The sequence below is a fragment of the Polypterus senegalus genome, chromosome 5 (genome assembly GCF_016835505.1).
Source record: "Polypterus senegalus isolate Bchr_013 chromosome 5, ASM1683550v1, whole genome shotgun sequence".
In the NCBI taxonomy this organism is placed as follows: domain Eukaryota; kingdom Metazoa; phylum Chordata; class Cladistia; order Polypteriformes; family Polypteridae; genus Polypterus; species Polypterus senegalus.
Window position 1 is genome coordinate 198303386 of NC_053158.1, and position 18597 is coordinate 198321982.

The following is an 18597-nucleotide window of genomic DNA, read 5'->3' on the forward strand; positions in this document are numbered from 1 at the left end:
TGACCACAAGTGAGGACTTAACTAGAGACATTTTAAGTAACTAACAAGTCTGTGTGCCGCCTGAATTTATCTGGTTGGCAGTATTCAAATGTACTTTGCAAATTGTTATTATTTATGAATATTATCAATAATACATTATTTAATGTGTACCTACTTGTCTTTTACTACATCTAATTGCCTGAGGTTACAGATGTAGAAGGGAAGGCGGGGAGAAGTTATGTACTATAATACCATCTAAACAGTGGTAAGTCTGTGAGATTTGAGGCATTCTGACAAAGGCTACATATTAATAATACAAAAGGGGAAAGTAGAGCAATATAATACTCTACCAAGACAAAACAGTTACTAAATGTGACATGGGCACAGGTGGCACAATGTCATTTCAGTTCTGTAAATTGACATGGTCTAGCAACAAGATCAGTGACTGCAGTCTGCAAATCTGACATCCCCCATGATAAAAAAAAAGTCACATAATGTGACAGCAGCTTTAGCTGGCACCTAATGTAGTTTTGTCTGTCCTCTCTCTTTTGAACTCCCTTCTTTTTATATTATTCATTTCTTAAATAAAATCACCTTTTCTGTATACTGTTGGCTTCACTTACATTATTCTATTATCTATTGGCCACATCATCTAAAGTTGTGTTTTTTTTTTTTTACTTAAAGAATGATCAGTCAACGGAGGCCATGCAAATCATTGGAGGTGAAGATCTTACCATTCTGACTGGGAAGGTAAGTTAGGAAACAATTCTGACCCTTCCAGATCCAGATACTCAGTTTTTGAGGACCCCCTATTAAGGTCCTATTTTGCATCCATTCTGTTCTTATACGTGACAGCTTTCTAGTGGTATGTCTAAGGTAGCAGGCATGGGGACTCACCAACTGACAATGTCAGCCATTCTTTTTGTAATTATATTGTCCCATTTATAGCCAACACCTACATTGGGGCTGAAAAGTTTATGAACCCTTCAGACTTTTTTTGTATTTCTGCATTCATATCTGTATAAATATGGCCTAAAATGTGATCAGATATTTGTGTAAGCCCTCAAACAAAGGCGACAAAAAAACATTCTACTCATTCATCTGTTGAGGAAAATTATCCAGTGTTACATATTTGTGTGTGAATCTTTTGCAACTGTCACGACTCCCTTGGGTAGCAGTAACTTCAATTCAATGTTTCTGTAACTGTTGATTAGCCCTGCACATCATCTTGGAGGAACTTGAGCCAATTCCTCCTTGAAGAACTGCTTCAATACTCGAGGTTGGTGGTAGACCTGCTTTCATGAGCTGCTTACTTCAAGTCCTTCCACAACATTTCTATAGAACTTTGACTTAGCCGTTCCAAAACGTGACATTGCTTCTGTTCTAACCATTCTTTGTGTGTTTAGGGTCATTGTCTTGCTTCTTGGCACCCTTTCTTTTGTACGTCAGATACACTTGACATTTTCCTAGAATTTTTTGATACAGATCAGTATGCACAGTTCCAGAGGTCCAGAGGCAGCAAAGTAGGCCCAAATCATGATATGCAGACACAAAGAGGGTTGTACAGTAGATTGAGGCATTCAAATGTAAAATTGTGAATTCAAACAATTATTTAAGATGATTGCAGCCAGATAAAATAATTTGATTGCACCAGGCCTAGGCTTCACTATAAAATTGATGCAAAATATCACTGTCTGCAGTGCCAGAACAAAAATTCTCAGCTTTCTGAAGATTTACCGGTATATGGCTGTGTCATGTGCCCGGTGCCCGCAGCCATGGGCCTCTTTCATCTCCCGGGACATCAATAGTCCTAGCTGAGAATGGACTCTGGACTGTCAAGGCACCACAACAGTCATCGGTGCAAAGTGCATTTTATTGATGTTCAAAGCCACAGTGTTCTAAAATAAAGTGCAGTGCATTCCAAAATTAAGTAATAGTTCATAAAAACATTAGTGCCCACAGCGTAAATGAGGAAGTTAAAATGGCTAAACAGGTAAATCCAGTGAATCGGTAAAATCTGGCATAAAACCAAAGTCAGGATCAGCTCACTTGTTAAAATCTGGCATAAAACCAAAGTCAGGATCAGCTCACTTGTTCCACTATTTGTTTGACGTCTCACCTGCAAAGAACATCCACAATTCGACTCCCATCCCGACCACCTCCTTGAGTATGCACTAGGACAATCTAAGCAAGGCCTTCTTCTTTCTGGAAGAAATTAAATTGGTAATATATTAAAGAAAGACATTTGTCCTCGCTAGGACTTCTTTGAGTCAGAAACCTGGCAGGAGGAAACTTGTTGGTTTGTCTTTAATTATCTCTTCATGAAGAGGGAGCACCCTGTTACAGCAGTCTGCCAAGGGACAGCACCTTGAAGTTGTCAGCAAATTGTCACGGAACAGAGACAGAGAGTCGTTCTTATAGATAATGGAATTTGCATTAACAGGGCTGAATTATTACGAACTCTGATTGGTTCATTAGCTTGCGTTCACTCTGATTGGTTCATTGGCTTATACACCATATAAGTATACCCAGTTTAAAAAAGTTTGGGTTCCCACCCCATAGATTCGAATTCCAATGAAGATCGCTTATAGTGAGACTCAGTCAATCTGAGCAGTTACTTCAGACTCTGTCCAAAACGGGATTGAGAAGGGAGGGAAAAGTGGCTTTTTTATAGTTGCTGAGGAGATAGGGGTGTGTCCAAGGGGCCAGAACCGAAAGTGAGGTCACTGATAGGGAAGGTTCTAGAAGTGAAGGTGGAGTTAGGCAGGCTTCTGTTCAGATGGTCTGGAGGAGAGAGAGAGAGAAAAGGCATTCATGTTTCCCATAAACCCCAGTTCCGGCGTATGACGTTCAACCAAACCCATTGACTGCCTCCCATGCACTCGTGTGTGACACCAGATAAAAGCCTGAAATTTTTTTTTTTTTAACTATATTCTCGTCCTTCGATATTTTTTAAGTTTAGCTCTTATTCTTCCATGACAAATGGCAAGTCTTACAATGTACATGAAAGAACGTGACATCAGAAAATTTCTTGAACCATTCCTTGGAACATTGTTTGCTTACTTGACCTTTTCAGCAGTCTCTTCATGCTATTCTTCTAAGACAAATGCTATGTATTTATTTTATTGTACACGGCCCACCAAAACACTTTATGCACCAACTATGTTACCCGTAAATAACTCTGTTATTCTCTCATAGACCCCTGGAGCCCGAATTGTTCTAACTCCACAACTCAGCAGGGCAGGTCCATCACTGGAATGCCTCTACTGTACTTCTATTAATTCTGTGAGGCATCCTGGCAGCTTGACTTCCCACTCCTCATTCGGCTTCCCAGTTCTCTTACTTGGTCAACTTTCTTCTTCCAGTTTTCTATCTTTTTTTTTTTTCCCAATCATTTCTACTCAGATCTTTAATACTGCCTGTGAGTTGCAGATCCACAGAGCACTAATGAGGTCTCGTGCAAGTGAAAACCTAATCGGCCCATTGCCCCCTCTAGGCACTCTGTGGCCACTCATCTCTCCTACGCACACCTACACTCATGACGTCTGAAAAAAATAACTTCATCTACCAGATCCGCTAATCACGCCATGGACCTCGAACACATTTCACCACAGGCTGAAGCATCTGACTTTGAAGTTCCTTTATGCATATCGGAGCATTCAATTTACACGAGTTTATTGACCACTGGATTTTGTTGAGTTCGGCTCAGAATTCTGTAGAAAATATTGAAACGGTCTTTAACCAGACTACGAACTGAGGATTCTTTTCAACCATAGTAAAGTAAGTAAAATATTGTCAAATTCTACATTTTGAAATAATCCTTAAAAGTTTGATTACAGATTTTCATGTTTAAGTGGAGCTATTCATTTAAATTCAGAATAAGGCTGAATGTGTGTTTAATCAATCCTTCTCTGTATTTCTCTTTTTTTTCATGTCTTGAAGAACGTTCTCATTGTAGAGGTAAGTCAATGAATCCCAATACAAAATTAGCAAATCCTAAACAATTCTTGAGATATTGTATTTTAGGAAAAGCAGTGAGGCTCAGTCCTTGGCATTGCAACCTTGCATCCTTATCGATGGTCATGGATTCAGATACGGTGTGTTCGTCAGCATGTTCTCTTCCCACTCTTGTTTTCCCCAGATGTTGCATGTCTGTTGATTCTATTAATATATTTTTCTCACAGTTCTGTTCCGTAGGTGATTTTATTTGTTTTTTTAATTATCTATATAAATAAAATTGCAATCTGTTTGTTCGCTAATCACACTAAACGGCTAAGCCAATCAGAAGCAATGAAGAAGGCAAACAATGTCAGGTTATAGAGCGCCTTGATCTGTGGAGTACAAGTCACAGGATGTTCTGCTCAGATTTTATAACACACTGGTGAGGCCTCATCTGGAGTCCTGTGTGCAGTTTTGGTCTCCAGACTACAAAAAAGACATAACAGCACAAGAGAAGGTTGAGAGAAGAGCGATTAGGCTGATTCCAGGGCTACAGGGAATGAATTATTAGGAAAGATTAAAAGAGCTAAGCCTTTACAATTTAAGCAAAAGAAGATTAAGAAGAGGCCTGACTGAAGTGTTAATAATTATGACAGGAATTAGTCCGGTGGATCGAGACTGAGACTTTAAAATGAGTTTATCAAGAACACAGGGACACAGTTGGAAACTTAAGGGTAAATTTCACACAAACATTTGGAAGTTTTTCTTTACACAGAGAACCACAGACACTTGGAATAATTGACAAAGTAGTGTGGTGGACAGCAGTACTTTAGGAACTTTCAAAACTTGACTTGATATTGTTTTAAGTAAGTGGACAGGACTGGCGAGCTTTGTTCGGCTGAATTTCCTGTTCTCGTCCAGATTGTTCTAATCTTCTAATTTTCACAAACCTTTGCATGTGCTTTATCGTTATCCCAACTTAAAATATAAGCTATACTGTATATAATATCAGGGAGAGGGGTGATAAATTGTGCTAACTGGTTGTCCATTAGCACTGGTGCCATCTTGCAAATCTGTTTAGTTTGGAACTTAAACAGCACCACATTACTCTTCATGTGCTGCACCATTCACTGCATCAAAGCAACAATCTCCCCTGTAAAGTCACAGTTGTTTTCAAGCAATAAGACATGGGGATCCCCCGTGAACTCCACGGCTCTGAACTCCACGGCTCACTTCACACCACATCAGTCTTCTTTGTATATCACATTTTTTTTGCATAAAGGTTACAGTTCATGTTGTGCAGCAGGAATGTAATACACAAAAGTGAACTGGAACCACAAGTGGCCCAGGGCCTTCATTTTACCAGAACTCCTCCGTTCTCAAAAACAAAGTTCATGTAGTGGGAAAAAGACTTGTTTTGAATATCGCAGAGAGGTGCTATTACAGACTGGGAGCAACCCAAAAACCAGCACTGGCACGGGAGTTATGATCCTCATCGGCACACACAAATGTTTTCTCCTGGCCAAAGTGCAACCTCAGGAGACCTCAAATACTTGCAGCATTTTCTTCTCAACTAATCTGGATAACCGTTTCATTGCCTCTCTGGATTACAGCTTTTGCCAAAGCATTCATCTTTTTGTCTGGTTGTGGATTATGTTTAGCCTTGTTGAATTTCCAAAAGACAGTTTTTCCCTGTTAATTTATACCCAGGTAGTGCCAGATGCTTTAGCTAGTTGACTCTTTTTTTTTTTTTAAGTTTTGTTGAACATGCTTTATGTCATGCTCTTCATACCACATGCACTTTAGAAGAGGTCATCCACCTGAAGTTAAGCATGTTCGGCCCCAGACTATGTAGAAAAAGCTTGGGTTGTTGCTGCAAAAGATGTTGGTGATGCCACCTGGGGGCACTTACAGTGTGATCTAAATGTGGATCCCAATGCCCCAGTACAGTGTTGGGGACCCTGTGCTGTACTAATGGTGCCGTCCTTCGAATGAGACATAAAACCGTGGTCTTAACTCTCTGTGGTCATTAAAGATCCCTGGGCACACTTTGTAAACAGTAGGGTGTACCCTGAGGTCCTGGCTAAATTGCCCACCTTGGCCTGGTCGTTCTGGCCCCATAATCATCCCAGATCTGTAATTGATTTACTATCTCTCACCCCTTCACCATCCAATTGCTAATATGTGGTGAGCTAACTGTCACAAAAATGGCCAGGTGGATGCTGCACATTAGTGGTGGTTAAAGTGGCTCCTCATTCACTGATTAATGTGCTTTGAGTACTTTGAAAAGCTCTGTATAAATGTAATGAATAATAAAAAGATCATTCATGTTGTTGCACTTGTTATTAGCAACGCTTATGCCATTACCTATGGTACATGGATCCTTGAGATGTAATCTGCAACATCTTATTGATAGATAAATTACACTTTATTGTCCCCAAGGGGAAATTAGGATAAAAAAGAAAGGGACAGTAGTCATGTAAACCCTTAACTGGGTTACAATTAAGGATTTTGTAGTCTGCCCGTGTCGGTTGCACTCTGTCCTACTGCCCATGTATTTGCTTCACACCAGAAGTAGCCAACACGGTGCCCGTATGCACCTGGTCACCCACAGTCACCATGTGAGTTGCCCACAGGACAAGTTCTAAAAATAGCACTAGACACCATGGAGCTCTGTCTAAAAATTGTATTTAATTATGTTGCTGTTCTTTTTGAATCAATAACACTTGCATTGATGTAGATTTGGGGGTAGTCTGCAGTCAAAGTTCAATATCATGCGCAAGACAAACCTTCATCTCACTCTTTACTGAGACAAGCAAACGGCCACAGCTACGATGGGGAGGTAGACACCGTTGGTACCCCTAAAAATAAAGAAAAACATGGCAGAAAAGCTAAGTCATTATATTAATAATATCATTAAAGGTGAACTGTGCAAATTTGTTATCCAGGAAGTTTGTATCAAATAAGTAGCCGTTTGTATTACTCGGTACCCTTGAAGTAGCTCTGTTTCAAAAAGGTTGGTGACCCCTGCTTCACACAGACATTCAGCAGCCACTGGTAGAAGGATCTACAAAATACAATTCCAGAGATAAATGTTCAGGCTATTGCAATTATTCTTTGTCTTGGCTGATCTGTAGGCATCCAGAAAAACCTTTGTTGTGTCTGCATTGTCGGAGTAAATAGTAGTTAACAATGCAATATGATATATTGTGTGTAATCAAAGCAGCATAGCAACATCTCCACAGATAGATGAACAGTACTGTGTGTACAAATGGTTTAATCAGACAGAAATGGAGAGAAGTGCTACAACCCCAATTCCAATGAAGTTGGGACGTTGTGTAAAACGTAAATAAAAACAGAATACAATGATTTGCAAATCCTTTTCAACTTATATTCAATTGAATACACTACGAAGACAAGATATCTAGTGTTCAAACTGATCAACTTTATTGTTGTTTTGCAAATCTTCATTCATTTTGAATTTGATGCCTGCAACACGTTCAAAAAAAGCTGGGACAGGGGCAGCAAAAGACTGGGAAAGTTGAGGAATGTTAAAAAAAAAACACCCGTTTTGAACATTCCTCAGGTGAACAGGTTAATTGGAAACAGGTGTTTGTCATGATTGGTTATATAAGGAGCATCCCCAAAAGGCTCAGTCTTTCACATGCAAGGGTGGGGCGAGGTTCACCACTTTGAACAACTGCGTGGGCAAATAGTCCAGCAGTTTAAGAACAACGTTTCTCAACGTACAATTGTAAGGAATCTCGGGATGTCATCTTCTACTGTCCATAATATCATCAAAAGATTCAGAGAATCTGGAGAAATCTCTACATGTAAGCGGCAAGGCCGAATACCAGCACTGGATGCCCGTGACCTTCAGTCCCTCGGGCGACACTGCATTAAAAACCAACATCATTCTGTAAAGGATATTACCACGTGGGCTCAGGAATACTTCAGAAAACCATTGTCAGTTAACATAGTTCATCGCTACATCTACAAGCGCAAGTTAAAACTCTGCCATGCAAAGCACAAGCCATATATCAACAACACCCAGAAACGCCGCCAGCTTCTCTGGGTCCGAGCTCATCTGAGATGGACTGACGCAAAGTGGAAAAGTGTGTTGTGGTCTGACGAGTCCACATTTCAAATTGTTTTTGGAAATCATGGATGTCGTGTCCTCCGGGCCAAAGAGGAAAAGGACCATCCGGATTGTTATCCGCGCAAAGTTCAAAAGCCAGCATCTGTGATGGTATGGGGGTGTATTAGTGCCCATGGCATGGGTAACTTGCACATATGTGGAGGCACCATTAATGCTGAAAGGTACATACAGGTTTTGGAGCAACATATGCGGCCATCCAAGCAACGTTTTTTTCAGGGACGTCCCTGCTGATTGCAGCAGGACAATTTGAAGCCACATTCTGCATGTGTTACAACAGCGTGACTTCGTAGTAAAAGAGTGCGGGTACTAGACTGGCCTGCCTGCTGTCCAGACCTGTCTCCCATCGAAAATGTGTGGCGCATTATGAAGCGCAAAATACGACAACGGAGACCCCGGACTGTTGAGCAACTGAAGTTGTACATCAAGCAAGAATGAGAGAGAATTCCACCTACACAGCTTCAACAATTAGTGTCCTCAGTTCCCAAACGCTTATTGAGTGTTGTTAAAAGGAAAGGTGATATAACACAGAGGTAAACATGCCCCTGTCCCAGCTTTTTTGGAACGTGTTGCAGGCATCAAATTCAAAATGAGTGAAGATTTGCAAAACAACAATAAAGTTTATCAGTTTGAACATGTGATACCTTGTCTTTGTAGTGTATTCAATTGAATATAGGTTGAAAAGGATTTGCAAATTATTGTATTCTGTTTTTATTTATGTTTTACACAACGTCCTAACTTCATTGGAATTGTGGTTGTATAATAAACAGTATAATACTACAACTTTCACTAAAGCTTGCGATGTACATCATCATTTTGGATTGACGTCATGACCTGAAATAGTACATACTTGGGCTTGACAGACCAACCCCAAGTTTGCGAGTTAAGGGAGCATTACACTTGAAAATTCCGACTTCCCTCTTCAAATGGAACACGGCAGAAATCAAATCAACAACATGCTAAACTTCCATTCCACATAATGAAAAAAACAAATTCCTCTGCTTCCTTGTTTTTACAACGAGTGGTAGGAAATGACAAAATCCCCAAATGTGCTGCTGACTCGGAATCCTTTTGGTTTTTAAATCCATGTATTGGATTGCTAATTTTGAGTTTTGGGTTTCAGTGGGTTTTGATGCTAGTTTTTCCAATGACCTTAGCCTCAAATCGACTACTCTTTATCTAGTGGTCCTTTTTGAAAGTGCTTTGTGGTCTGTCCTTGCTCCTTCCGAGAATAAATCATAACTGTTCAAACACAAGGAAGGTGACAGAGAATTTTTAAATAAAAAAAACAGAATAAGAGATATGAGCCAAAAGAATTGTAACTGGGAAGTCAATTAAATTCTTTTTTTGAACCAGAATCAAAAACTGACCATAATTGTAGTCAAAAACTCATAGATCAGAAGTCGTTTACCAGGAGCACTAACTAAATACACAACCGCTATTCTTCTGTTATTTTACTGCAGGCTTGGGATAGGTAGGAAGTGCCCACAACCTTATGATGTCACAGGTGTGTCATTTCCATAGCAATTCTGCTTCACAGAGTGGCAGCGCCCGACGCCTGGAACTCCATTATCCAACCCGCTATATCCTAACTACAGGGTCATGGGGGGGTCTGCTGGAGCCAATCCCAGCCAGCACAGAGCACAAGGCAGGAAACAAACCCTGGGCAGGGTGCCAGCCCACCGCAGGGCGTGCACACACACACACCCAGCACACACTAGAGACAATTTAGAATCACCAGTGCACCTAACCTGCATGTCTTTGGACTGTGGGAGGAAACCCACATAGACACGGGGTGAACATGCAAAGTCCACGCAGGGAGGACCCGGGAAGCGAATCCGGGTCTTCTAACTGCGAGGCAGCAGCACTACCCACTCCGCCACCGTGCCGCCCGCATTGTGGAACTGACAGTAAAAAATATTCAACTTTACAGTAACACTTTCTGGAAGCAAACTAAGATCAGGTCAAGAATAACTGGGTTCTAAAAATTCTAGCTAAACAAATATATTATGAAACGCCTCAGAAAATTAAAACAATGGAAATCAGAACAATAAGACTGTCTTTGTGACTCCTAAAATGTCAGCTTGATTTTACAGTTTAGTCTAAAGTTATGATTCAAAACGTTTTTCATCTTTTGCAGGCTATTGTCAATACAGGCAAGACCATGAAAACCCTTCTCAATCATGTGGAACAATTCAAGCCAAAAATGGTGAAGGTGGCAAGGTGAGTACACAGTCAAAAGTGGAGAGAATATGCTGGAGGGGAGAAGGGGGCACTTTTGGGGTTGTTCTTTCATGTGCACCTCGGCAGAGTGATGGTGTGAGTCGGCTCCTTGCTCCCTCTTCATTTTTGGGAGCCTCTTGAACCCGACACTGTCAGTGACGTAATCAGATGAGCTGAGCAGATGAGGACAAACACACCAAGCAAGGGAATGGTGAAAAGTGCAAGTGCCTTTATTATAAAAAAATAAAAATCCACAAAGCAAGTGTCCCAAAATACAGTGTTCAAAAATGTTCAATAAATAAATAATCCATAAAAATGAAGTGATCCATGGAGGTTAAAATACAATCAAATGAATAGAAATCCATTAAAATGAAGTTAAAATCAACTGACTGGAAACTGTCTTTACCTCCTTTTAACTGGCTGCACCCCTGCTTGTCCCATACGGGCCTTGCAGCAGAGGAGTTGCCATACTGACAAACGCAGCTGACCTTCCGCAGGTCCAGGACCCTGCTGTCCAATGGCTACAATAAGGTTCCCTCTCCGGACATAGGCTTTGGACCCCAACGGCCATGGTGCTCATGTTGGAGCTCTCCTCCCAAGCCTCCTCGACACCCGCTGCCTTCCCAGTATTTTACAGCAAGTCGCTCCTTTTAGTACATATCACTCTGGCTCCCAGAGTTGCTGAGCCAGAGCCATCACTCTTTCAGCCCCCGGGTATTGGCCTCTCGCTCCGCTCAAGGGGCTTGCCTTCCCAGCTGCTTGCCTTCTCTCCCTCGAGCCTGTTCCCTTTAGCTCACTCACACCGGCTCCTTCCACCTCCTGCCTTCCCTCTTTCTTTCTCCCTTTAACCACCATGTTTCCATTTTCTTGGGTCTTTTTCTTTCTCGATTCTCGCACTCACACTTCCCCTTTAAAATTGGGACATGGTACAGCTGTGGCAATCAGCATGATGAGTACCTTCACGTGGTGGGCATCACTGTAAAAGACCTACGTCAAACTTCATCAAGGCGAAACTACTGTTATAGTATGGAAAGGAACCCAACTGGACACGTCACCCAGGATAAAAGGTGCCCAACACCTGCCTCTGTACTAGGGTAGGGGATGGTGCCAGTGATAGTGCAAAATCTTCAGGAGAAGAAAAGAAGATCTACAGTGTTGGTGGCCCCACCACAATGAAACTGAAAAGACCACAAAAATGTAGCTTGAGCAAGGAATTAAGAGTATTGGACACATTTCAGTGGTCACTTGAAGATAAAGAGGAGATCACGCACTGCTATTTCTATGTAACAAATCCTGAATTTCCGACTAAAAGATATGCCAAGAGGGTTTGCGCAAAACTGGAACCCCAGAAAGTAGTAGGAACAGTGCAAGTATTATGCTGATCCCTGGCAGCAATCCCAAGAGAATGACAATAGTAACAGTGCAAAAATCACCCCAGAAAAAACATCAGGTTACAAGCGTGAGGTTCATTCCTGCCCTGAAAAGTAAGCAAACTAAAATTATTGAGAAATTTTTATTTACTTATTTGGCTGACACCTTTATCCAGGCCAAGGGGTCGCCCACATAACACCTGGCTGCTGTAGATAGGTCGTCATTTCCAGAGGGTGTGACTGGACAGAGTGTCTGCCTGGGGGGTTTTGCCAACCAAAATCCTGAGCTGTTTCATTGTGTGGTGGGTGGGGCAATGTGATGTACCAGTGCATGCAACCTGACCTGACCTGACTTTTGTCCAAGGTAACTCGCAACATTTATGAGTTGATTTATAACGTTTCTTTTAGTTTTCCCCTCTCCAGCAGTCTCCTTCCTGGTTGCACATAGTTTTATATTTTTAATAAATTTGCAAAAAGTTTGAAATCCTGTTTTTGACTTTTTATTCTCGGGTATTGAATGTTGTTTCGTGAGAGGAAAAGTGACTTTAAAGATTTTGCTGCATTTCATCCTTATGCTAAAATGTGTAAAAAAAACTGTAGTGATCGAGTAACAGGAAATACTAATGCTTCATTTTTTATTCCAGCTTGTTAGTGAAGAGAGCTCCTAGTGGTGGAGGATATTCTCCCAATTGTAAGTACTGAAGCAATTTCATATTTTCTAGTTGGGGGATGGGGTAATAGACAAGTATAAAAATATATTAATTACTGAAAGATGTGTGTTGTCGGCCATTCAGCAAAAATTATAAATGAGTGGTGGTTAGAGATGATCCTCATCAATTGAGACATCACGATTTGAGCAGGCAGCTGTCCCAATTCAGCTGACACCTCAAAAATTAAACAATAAAATATTAAGAAGACACAAAATGTTGCTCAGTCTTTAGAGTTGTTACAGGGAAATGGAGGCTAAACATAAAAAAAAGACCTTAGGTGTTAAAATCTCAAGAAAGCTTCCAACAAAGGTCTTATTGTCACACTCACAAACCTGCATGGGCAGTGAGAGTATGTGCCTACAATTAACTAGCTCTTAAAGAGCAAAATGGATTAATAAATAAAGAAATTAGAGCAGAAAACGGGAAAAGGAAAAACACACTCAAGGTCAAATAATCAGGAACACAAAATCAATACATGCTCAACAAGAAGGAAAAATAATGTGAAAAATGCAAATACACAGATGAGGAGATTGTGTTTCAAAAATTCCCCATTGACAGTTCTGCCCTTGGCAGTGACAAGACCAAAACCCTGTCAATTAGATTTTAATTTTGAGATCAACAGAATAGTCCTAAAGAATGATGAAAAAAAGATGTGTGATCGATTGTCAGATTCTAAGAGTAAATTACAACTAACTGAAAACAACAAGATCGAAACATTTGTCATGTTAGGATCATGAGGTGAGCGTACTTTCCCTTTTAGACTCTTTATTGTGTAGACCATAACAGAATGCTACAAATCCTACACTCTTACCACACTCTCAGGGATGGCTGTGATTGTTGTTAAGTTACATACGTTACAATTTCATTTCCATCTGCAATTATAGAGAGTACCAGAACGAGCAGGAGAAAAAGTTAAATTTTTCCACGTATTATAGACTATGTGCTCAAAATATAGGCAGAGTACTATTAACACAACCTGGTCGCCCTGTGCTCTGCCTCAAGTGCCCTGCTTGAGTCGACAGTCAGATAAATTCCTTTTCCAATGACCACAATAGTTTCTGGTTTGCTTTGTTCGACCAAAGCCAGTTAGAATAGGGTATCACAAAGACAGAATGATGTGAGTAATACTTAGATGCAAACTCACAACATACACGTAGTGACAGAATTGCAAATTCTTTACAAATATATAAAAAATAATTAACCTTTAAATAAATAGCAAACATTCTTGGTACATATTCCACCGCAGCTAGTAAGAATATCTGAAAAGCTCTGCTCGCAATTACTCTTTTAAATATGATGAAAGTTGCCGTAACAATAGAAACATTTTATCTTAAGCATTTCTCTAAATAACTTTAAATACTTTTACAGGCTCTCAAATGTGCATCTATATAAAGAAACATTCATAAAACTTTTCTACGTACCATCATTGCCTTCAGAAGACAAAACGAGCTGAACATTTAAAGTTAAATGAGTGAGACAAACATGCTCTCCGTTTGCGTCTGTTCTGTGTTTGATTCTCAGCTTGATGACATCATTAACCAAAGACAGGCTACTACTTAAGTAGAAACAATGCTGAAAATCACCACTAGATGGTGCTAATCATAATCTTAAATCAATTCAATTAATGTTTATCAGAACCACAGCGTTTCTCAACCTTTTAAGTATTTGTGACCCGAGTTTTCATAACAATTTTAATCGCGCCCCCAAATTTTTTTTGAAAGGAGCCCACTAATACCAATTTCTTTTTTAATTAATGATATATCATAGATGCATATTTTATTACAGTAATCCCTCCTTGATCGCGGGGGTTGCGTTCCAGAACCCCCCGCGATAGGTGAAAATCCGCGAAGTAGAAACCATATGTTTGTATGGTTATTTTTATATATTTTAAGCCCTTAGAAACTCTCCCACACTGTTTATAAATATTCTCCGCACAGTTATACAGTAAACCCTCGTTTATCGCAGTTAATCCGCTCCAAACAGATAAACGAATTTCCACGAAGTAGGATTCTTTATTTATAAATCTAATATTTCCACAGAGCATTGAAAACATGTTTACCACCTTCTAAATACATTTTTTAACATTATTAAAGCCCTCTAGACATGAAATAACACCCTTTAGTCAAAAGTTTAAACTGTGCTCTATGACAAGACAGAGATGACAGTTCTTTCTCACAATTAAAAGAATGCAAACATATCTTCATCTTCAAAGGAGTGTGCGGAATGTCAGAGAGAGAGAGTAAAGTAAACAATCAAAAATCAATAGGGCTGTTGGGCTTTTAAGTATGCAAGCACCGCGATAAAGCGGCCGCAATGAAGGGATCAATGTGAAGGTAGTCTTTCAGCATTTTTTAGAGGAGCGTCCGTATCTTCTAAGCAAACAGCCACTGTGCAAACAGCCCCTCTGCTCACACCCCCTCCGTCAGGAGCAGAGAGAGTGAGAGAGACAGAGAAAAGCAAACAATGAAAAATCAATACAGGCGGTTAGCGCTTTTAAGTGTGTGAAGCACCGCACAGGAAGCATATCGTATATAATTGAGGAGTTTTATTTAATACCTAATATGTGCTCTGATTGGGTAGCTTCTTGGCCATCTGCCAATAGCGTCCCTTGTATGAAATCAACTGGCAAACAAACTGAGGAAGCATGTACCATAAATTAAAAGACCAATTGTACGCAGAAATCCTTTCAATGAATGAAAGTGAGGAGTCCAGAGTCACACCAAGATTCCTGACCTTGACTGATGTGGAAAGGGAAACCTCTTCAAGAGCAATGCTTAGAGACAAATCTGAAGAAGGCAATGTTGTAGTGTCGTGGATTTTAAATGTTATATTTTATTTTTTGCTCACATAAACAAAAATGAACTTAATCTTACATGGAGTGTTAACTAATTGTATCACATTAAAGTAAATATTTTGCTCAAGTGGACAGGATAAATTTAATACTTACGAAGGCTGAACATCAAAGCATCTTGTTTTCCTGAATTGTACCAGTATCAATCACAGTAGCATCTGTTTGAACGAAGCAGCAATCCAGGAGATGCTTCAAGGAGTATTGATTACTTTATAACCTGCAAACAGAAAGAGATTCTTGGGACTAAGAATTAATAAATTGGATTACAGCCTGGGAAAGAAAGACATGCCACTTGGAATCTTATGATAAATATGCCTCGTCTAAAAGACAACGTCAGAAAAAGGAACAAACGATGGACAGAGTGAAATCAGAAGAGGGCGAGCAACGTGTGACCTTTTTCATCTGATTGTTGGCTAAAGCATTTCATGAATATCAATTGCTAAATTATCGCCTCCCTTGGGCATTCATCTTTGACATCTATAATTCTTTGTATGTTTATTTTTTTTAAAGACTGTCTATATCTAGACTTTGCTATCGATCAAATTTTCTGTTATTATTTCTTGTTCTATTTGGTTTTATTACTATTAATTTAATAATACCATGTTTCTTTGTCTTCATGTTTAGAGTGATTGAAGTAATAAGGTAAATATTTAGAGTACCTGGAGCAGTAAGGAAGTGCCATATTATCCAAACTGTGAGGTTTACCAGGCTAAGGACAAAGAGCTCTGTCCAATACTGAATAGTGCATTAAAGTAAGACATTCACTGGTTGATAAATGGCCAATAGCCAAGGATGTCGAGTCTTTGTATGTTTAAATATATACTGCTCAAAAAAATTAAAGGAACCCTTTATAATGAGAGTATAGCATCAAATCAGTGAAACTTCTGTGCTATTGATCTGGTCAGTTAAGTATCAGAGAGGGTTGTTAATCCGGTTCAGCTCCTTTGGTGCACTAGAGGGGCAACAATGACACGGCCCCCAAAACAGGAATGAATGGTTTAACAGGTGGAGGCCAGTGACATTTTCCCCTCATCTGTTTTTTTCACTCGTTTTGCCTTTGGCAATGGTCATTTTCACTACTGGTAGCATGAGGCGATACCTGGACTGTACAGAGGTGGCACAGGTAGTCCAACACACAGACCTTGACTACTATTAGGTATCGGGATGAAATCCTTGGACCCATTGTCAGACCCTATGCAGGTGCAGTGGGTCCCGAGTTCCTCCTGGTGCCTCATGTGGCAAGAGTATGCAGGCAGTTCCTGGAGGATGACTGAATTGATACCATTGACTGCCCCCCACGCTCACTCGGCCGACCTCAATCCAATAGAACACCTCTGAGTGGGACATTATGTTTCGCTCCATCCGACGCCGCCAGGTTGCATCTCAAAATGTCCAGGAGCTCAGTGATGCCCTGGTCCAGATCTAGCAGGTGATCCCCCAGGACACCATCCGTTGTCTCATTTGGAGCTTGTCCCCAACCCACCCCGACGTTGTCAGGCATGCATAAAAGCACGTAGGGGCCATACAAACTATTGAGTACGATTTGTTGCAATTAAATTTCGCCAAAATGGACTTGCCTAATGCATCGTTTTTTCACTTTGATTTTTGGGGTGTCTTTATGCTTTAACTATATGGCATCCTTTCGTTCCTAACACATCACCATATCAGTCCGTATCAGTAGAGATTGCCAGCAGGGTTTTTTTTCCCCATTGTGATCTGATGTGTTTTCAAAGTGTTCCTTTAATTGTTTTGAACAGTGTATGTATTCTTGGAGACCAAATGTAACATTTAGGTCTGACATATATCTAAGACATTGTACATTGTTCGTGCCGAAGGTAATTCTGTAGAGTGCCAGAGAGTGACATGTCATTCATATGGTACTTATGTGGTACAAGTACTGGAAAGTGGAGTATAAGTCATTCATATGGCACTTTTGTGGTTAGAGTCTATGTGTGTGTGCCTACAGTGCATCCGGAAAGTATTCACAGCGCATCACTTTTTCCACATTTTGTTATGTTACAGCCTTATTCCAAAATGGATTAAATTCATTTTTTTCTCAGAATTCTACACACAACCCTCCATAATGACGACGTGAAAAAAGTTTACTTGAGATTTTTGCAAATTTATTAAAAATAAAAAACTGAGAAATCACATGTACATAAGTATTCACAGCCTTTGCTCAATACTTTGTTGATGCACCTTTGGCAGCAATTACAGCCTCAAGTCTTTTTGAATATGATGCCACAAGCTTGGCACACCTATCCTTGGCTAGTTTCGCCCATTCCTCTTTGCAGCACCACTCAAGCTCCATCAGGTTGGATGGGAAGCGTCGGTGCACAGCCATTTTAAGATCTCTCCAGAGATGTTCAATCAGATTCAAGTCTGGGCTCTGGCTGGGCCACTCAAGGACATTCACAGAGTTGTCCTGAAGCCACTCCTTTGATATCTTGGCTGTGTGCTTAGGGTCGTTGTCCTGCTGAAAGATGAACTGTCACCCCAGTCTGAGTTCAAGAGCGCTCTGGAGCAGGTTTTCATCCAGGATGTCTCTGTACATTGCTGCGGACATCTTTCCCTTTTTCCTGACTAGTCTCCCATTTCCTGCCGCTGAAAAACATCTCCACAGCATGATGCTGCCACCACCATGCTTCACTGTAGGGATGGTATTGGCCTGGTAATGAGCGGTGCCTGGTTTCCTCCAAACGTGACGCCTGGCATTCACACCAAAGGGTTCAATCTTTGTCTCATCAGACCAGAGAATTTTGTTTCTCATGGTCTGAGAGTCCTTCAGGTGCCTTTTGGCAAACTCCAAGCGGGCTGCCATGTGCTTTTTACTAAGCAGTGGCTTCCGTCTGGCCACTCTACCATACAGGCCTGATTGGTGGATTGCTGCAGAGATGGTTGTCCTTCTGGAAGGTTCTCCTCTCTCCACAGAGGACCTCTGGAGCTCTGACAGAGTGACCATCGGGTTCTTGGTCACCTCCCTGACTAAGGCCCTTCTCCCCCGATCGCTCAGTTTAGATGGCCAGCCAGCTCTAGGAAGAGTCCTGGTGGTTTTGATCTTCTTCCACTTACGGATGATGTAGGCCACTGTGCTTATTGGGACTTTCAAAGCAGCAGAAATTTTTCTGTAACCTTCCCCAGATTTGTGCCTCCTGTCTCAAAGGTCGACAGTCAATTCCTTTGACTTCATGCTTGGTTTGTGCTCTGACATGAACTGTCAACTGTGGGACCTCATATAGACAGGTGTGTGCCTTTCCAAATCATGTCCAATCAACTGAATTTACCACAGGTGGACTCCAATTAAGCTGCAGAAACATCTCAAGGATGATCAGGGGAAATAGGATGAACCTGAGCTCAATTTGGAGCTTC

The 18597-nt window shown here is 40.8% G+C and overlaps 1 protein-coding gene across 1 annotated transcript in view; it reads left to right on the top strand.

The window, feature by feature from the left end:
- Window positions 1-18597, top strand: part of LOC120529797 (hypoxanthine-guanine phosphoribosyltransferase-like) — a 66617-nt gene that overhangs the window by 14371 nt on the left and 33649 nt on the right. The window contains exons 4-7 of the mRNA XM_039753937.1: window positions 664-729; window positions 3922-3939; window positions 10215-10297; window positions 12312-12358. Coding sequence (XP_039609871.1) covers window positions 664-729; window positions 3922-3939; window positions 10215-10297; window positions 12312-12358 — 214 coding nt within the window. The remainder of the gene's footprint in view (window positions 1-663; window positions 730-3921; window positions 3940-10214; window positions 10298-12311; window positions 12359-18597) is intronic.